Below are 6,000 nucleotides of genomic sequence, written 5' to 3' on the forward strand. Positions count from 1 at the left end.
GGAATCCCTGTTAGGGATTGAAAATATCATCAGTAGTGCCTTCACAGGTGAAAAGAAAAAGACAAAGGAAAAGGAGACCTGATATTTCCACTCCCAGCATAAGCTCCATATTGGCACGTAGTAGACCAATGACAGTCTGACCCTCAAACTCAGAAGGACTGGCCAAAAGCAATCGTAGTCATCAAGAAGTTAACTTGGATTTGGCTGCACAATTAATAATAATGAAACTTGCTCTACATATACATTTGTTCTTAAATGTATTTGTCAATTTTATTATAACACTAGGAAAAAATTTAAACCGAACAGTAAAAATAAGCTTCTACAATTTGAAAGAATAAAATATATTACTGGTTTTTTATTTTTATTTTTTTATTTTTTGAGTCTCACTCTGTCACCCCCGGCTACAGTGCAGTGGCATCATCATAGCTCACTGCAATCTGAAGCTCCCAGGCTTGAGCGATCCTCCTGCCTCAGCCTCCTGAGTAGCTGGGAATGCAGGTGTGCACCATCATGCCCAGCTAATTTTTCTATTTTTTTTATACAGATGGGGTCTTGCTCTTGCTCTGGCTGGTCTCGAACTCCTGATCCTCCCGCCTCAGCCTCCCAGACTGCTAGGATTACAGGTGCGTGCCAAGGCGCCTCACCTTGTTACCGGTTTTTTAAAAAGTATTCTTTAAAATACAGTTTATTTCAAGAGTCCTCCTTAATTTCTTTTCATATATGTTTTACAATGTACATGACAATGAATATACTTATAAATGAATATAGATTAGATGTGGAAGGGGAGGGAAGAAGGGAGGAAGCGAGAGAAAAAAAAACATATGCTCAAAAATGTTTCACTGACAGTGGTCCTTGATTTGAAAATTCTAAAAACATCTACTGAAACAAGCAACTTCTGGAGCTCCGGCCATCCACCATACACCTTGCAGCCCACCCCCCACTGGAAAAACAGAAGGTTTGTTTTTACAGAGGTTTATTCTCTCAACGCTGCTCTCGGAACTTCTCCAGACTCCATGAAAGATTCTTCAGTGTTAGACAGGCTTCCAAACATACCCCTTCAGGCTAAGTTTAAAACAAGAGTGTGTTTAAGATATTAAAAGACTGCTAAGCAATTACTTAATTAAAATAAAAATGAAAGACAGTAGCCTCTTCAAAGAAAAATTTAATTTTTCTACAATAAAATGTCCTGATCCTACTACAATCTAGAGCTGTTTGCGCATGTGAATTCACCACAGGCTTTGATGCTAACAAGCTCGTTTTGGTTATAGTCTAAACTTTAACTACATCAGAGCAACCCTATGGCCTTCCAACTCCCAACGTCCCCTCTTCACCGAATACCAATTGAGAAAACTAATGTCCTACGGGAATGGACATGTTACCAAGTCATAAAATGCCCAGGTTGGTTTCTTACCTAAATCACAATGTGAACACAATTTTATCTGTCAATTTAAAAATAATAATAATTTAGAGAAATAAATTTCCTTCTTATATGATATTAAAAAAAGACAGAATGTGATCAATTCAAAATTTACCATATGAACAGTAAAAGGATCCTGGCGATTCAACATTGGCAGAAAATAAGGCCACGCAGTATTCTTGCTACGTTTCGCATAGTCAAAGAAAATGCTAACACGCTGGTGATTTTCCTAAAAAAGAAAAGAAATGATATCACTCATCAGAATAAATTTTACTAGAGAATTAATAATTGTACACCACTTGTCAACCTTTCATTTTATGTCCCATCAGTGTGTGTGTGTGTGTGTGTGTGTGTATGTGAGATTTGTCTGTCTGTCATCATTATTACGGGGCAGCGGGTGAGGACAGTGGTAGGGACAGGTATTTTACAAATAAAATCAACTTTAATGATTATAATTATTTTGAATCACCAGGTGTGGGACTAAAAATTACATTCCTTCTCAGGCTGCACCTCTGACCTGCTGTTCCCAATGTCACACTGACACCTCTAGCCATGCCAAAGTGTGAGCACCCTGGCTGCTACACAAAGGAAATTGAAATCAGGAGTGGGTACAGAAAGATCACAAATTAGGTCTAGATTAAGGATCAACAGGAACCACCTCAAACCACTAACAAACAGGCAAGGGAAACAGGGAATTAGAGAAATCTCAAATGTTTAAGATTACTTCTTAGCATATCATGATAGAAAAACTCAGGACAGATAAATGACAGCAAAAAAAAAAAAAAACCCCAGCATATCACACAAGCAGGTAGATATAGAATCTGAGTAAGAGTGAATCAAAATGTCATTAAAACTTCACCTCTCACCTAAATTTTCTCTTAATATCTCTGGCTGAAATCTACATTCTGTTTCATTAAGTGAATGCAGTCACTAAATAGCAATACTTGCTAAAAAGCACAAATAATCACATAAACAAAAAAAACTTCAATTGTCAGATCAACATTTAATTCTTTTTAAATACATTGGTTTTAATACTGGTCTGTGCCAAGAGTTACCTAGTTGAGGAATCTATTACAATCTCCTTAAGTAAAGAGCCATTATTGTTTAGAATAACAATTGAAACAGTTATGATAATGACTTTATCAAAGAACTCAAAATTCAGGTAGACCACCATTACTTCACTGATGGAGGAACTCAGGTTGCAAACCTTTAAGAGAATAAGGATAAAGTCCTTCTAGTCAGGTTCACTTAGCAATTGCTGTGACATCTAGGCACAGAAAACAATTTAACTCTCAAAATTATGTACTAAAGACAAGTAAGAAAAAATAAATGATTCTGTCCAAAAGTATTCTGTTCAGAAGTGATAAGAAATGAAGTAATTGGATTAAAAGTAGGAAAAAAAACTTTTGAATCATAATATTTCTAAATAGGACAAAGAATCAAATGGTAAAGGTGTATACAAAAAACAAATAAAATCGATTGTTAAAATATATTGAATTGGTAGCTAAAGGACAATATCAGCTACCTAAATCTGAATCTCTCCACTGATCCTTCATAAATACAGTTTGACAAAAATAACAAATAAAACTATACAAAATCCATGCCCTCAGAATAACAAGAAGACAGAAAATCCACATTCTAATTAACCATAAAAATATAAACACCAAATCCCAACAAAGCTATCTCTCGCACTCCTACCTCAAGCTTTTGTGGATGGTAAGGTACATGTGGAAAATGTGTGTAGAAGGAAGGATATGGGCAGAGGAAGAGGTCCAAAGTTGATCTACAATCACCAGCAGAAAATAAAATATACCCTAATTGTTCAGGAACTGAAAAAGACTCCTGGTAGACCAGAGCACCAACTACAGGGAGCAGGGAGCAGTCGCAGAAAGGCATCACTTTGGGGAGACAACAAGATAATAAGAGAGTGAAAAGCATCTTTAGGAGACTGGGTGGCAAAAAGAAAAAGAAACAAAAGGGGGAAATTTAGGGTCCTGCAATACACAAAATGAGACCAAAAATAAAATAAAATAAAAATAATAGGATATAGAAGCCGCCCCCCACCAAAAGAAAGTCATCCATTAAAGAAATTGTACCTCACTACAAAAAACGAATAGGGTGCTCTTGTGCTAGGAGTTTTGTAAACTACCCAAATCCATGATATGAATAGGTGAAAGCAGCCTAAATTTATACAAAGCTACCATAACAAGAAATTGGAAGATACAAATCAAATTATCTCAGGTGATGAAATTCCTTCACCTCCCCCAAAAAAACACAACAAAACAAAAGAATATTGTAAAACAATGATCCACACTGAATTAAACGTCTTCAAATAAGCATTTGGAGAAATGAAAAACCACCCTGAATCAGAAATTCAAAGGCAAAGCCAAGATATTCTCCCCTAAAAAAGGAAAATAATAACAATAATAAACCAGAGTTTATTTATTTCTTTCCCTTCCTGAATTCAAAGAACAAAGTGGTCTCAAAAATTAACACTAAATTATAAGGTGCTCAATAGAGAACAAATTCAAAATTCAAAGAACTGTAAACCAAGGATTCTCTAAGTCAAGCTGTTGTTCAAGTATGAAGACTACAGAGGAAAAGAAAAAAGAAAACATTAATACAAAATTTAGAGAATACTGTACCCACAAGTATTCTACTTGTGGAATCTACTAGCAGATGATCCCTGGGAAAACTTCAGCAAAAGGAGCAGGGTGAAAATTTAATATAACAAAACAAAGGCAGGAACAAGTGTAGAATAATAATATATAAGTGTTGTATGTTCTGACAAAGTAAAAAAATTGCCACTAAAAAATGAGGAAAAGAAAAAAGCAGAATAAGCTCACTGATTATTGCAAATCAAAAGAATACCATTAAAAATAACAAACCACACAGTGCATGGAAGCTTACGCCTGTAATCCTAGCACTTTGGGAGGCTAAGGTGGGAGGATTGCTTGAGGCCAGGAGTTCAAGACCAGCCTGAGGAAGAATGAGACCCTGTATCTATTTTAAAAAGTAGAAAAATGAGCTGGGCATGGTGGTACATGCCTGTAGTCCCGGCTACTTGGGAGGCTGAGGCAGGAGGATTGCTTGAGCCCAGGAATTTGAGGCTGCAGTGAGCTATGATGATGCCACTGCACTCTAGCCCAGGCGACAAAGCAAGACCCTGTCCCAAAAAAATTAAAAAAAAAAACAAATTAATCAATAAAACAGGGATTAACAGCATTAAAAGATAACCAACAGAACAGATAACCTCCTAAATGCCAAAAAAAAAAGATTTTAAATAAAGATGCAAACAAAACATCAAGAGAATAAAACTGTAAATTTAACATGCACACAGTAGTTATAACACAGTATGACAGAGTTGGGATCAAATTTCTTAGTAATATTCATAAATGTGGATGGCTAATTTGCCCATTAAAAGAAAAAAGTGTTCAACTCACAAAGCAAGACCCAAGCCTATACTATATCTGAGAGATGTACCTAAACAAACTGATTCACCTATAAAAGGGACAGGGAAAGATATACAGGTAAGTAGAAATGATAAGAAACCATGGGTTGCTATTCTGATATTAAAGTAGAATTTAAGCCAAAAGGCATTAAGTATGACAAGTGGGATACTTTTTAATGCTAAATGCATTAAATTCATTTATATTCAGTATAAATATAACAGTAATGAATATACATGCACCAAATGCAGCGCCCAGCTTTATAAAATGGAAACTACAGAGGATGGCAAAAGAAACAGTCAGAAATGCATCTAAGAGGAGATTTTAACAAACCACTCTTAGTACAAGACAAAGCAGACTCAAAAAAAAGCAGACAAAAAATAAAAATATAGAAGGCCTTCATCCTAATTAATAACACAATCTTATGAATATATATCAAACTATACACCCTGTAAGCAAGACTACAGCTTCTCAAGTACATCTGATACATTTTAAAAATTGATCATATATGAATTAACAAATAAAGCATCAGTAAATTCCATAAAGTAGAAATCAGAAATCAGTAATAAATGTTTTAATGCACTTATCTGCCCCAAAATTTAAAAAATTTACATTAAACAACCCTTTACTGAAAGGGAAAATTGGGACTGAATTATAGAAATTCTAAAAAGTAACAACAATAAGATCGCTACATATCAAAACTTAAGGGATATATTTTAAGCAGTAATCAGAGGAAAATTCTTATCTTTAAATACTTATTTCTTCATAATAGAAGAAGGGAAATAAATTGAAATTCCCAGTTTAAAATGCTATAAAAAGAACAAATTAAACAAAAAGATAGCAAAAGAAGAATAAAAGCAAAAGCAGAAATTAAGGTAAAGAACAGAAAAACTGTCGATACAATTAATTTAAAATCCTGATTCTTTGGAAAAAATTAAGAAAATTGGGGGAATATCAGTTAATCAATAAAATAAGAAGGCCAGGCATGGTGGCTCATGTCTGTAATCCTAGCACTCTGGGAGGCCAAAGCAGGAGGATCGCTTGAGGTCAGGAGTACAAGACCAGCCTGAGCAAGAGTGAGACCCCGTCTACTAAAAACAGAAAGAAATTAGCTGGACAACTAAAAATATATAG

General features: G+C 35.0%; 1 protein-coding gene across 1 annotated transcript in view; it reads right to left on the reverse strand.

Annotated features, from left to right (window-relative positions):
• Nucleotides 1-6,000, reverse strand: part of ATP6V1H (ATPase, H+ transporting, lysosomal 50/57kDa, V1 subunit H) — a 146,025-nt gene that overhangs the window by 118,538 nt on the left and 21,487 nt on the right. Inside the window, exons 4-5 of the mRNA XM_012661390.1 lie at nt 2,493-2,624; nt 1,533-1,646 (exon numbers count right to left, since the gene is read on the reverse strand). Of these exons, the coding sequence (XP_012516844.1) occupies nt 1,533-1,646; nt 2,493-2,624 (246 nt within the window). The remainder of the gene's footprint in view (nt 1-1,532; nt 1,647-2,492; nt 2,625-6,000) is intronic.

The sequence above is a fragment of the Propithecus coquereli genome, unplaced genomic scaffold (assembly GCF_000956105.1).
Source record: "Propithecus coquereli isolate 6110/MARCELLA unplaced genomic scaffold, Pcoq_1.0 Scaffold71, whole genome shotgun sequence".
NCBI classification, from domain to species: domain Eukaryota; kingdom Metazoa; phylum Chordata; class Mammalia; order Primates; family Indriidae; genus Propithecus; species Propithecus coquereli.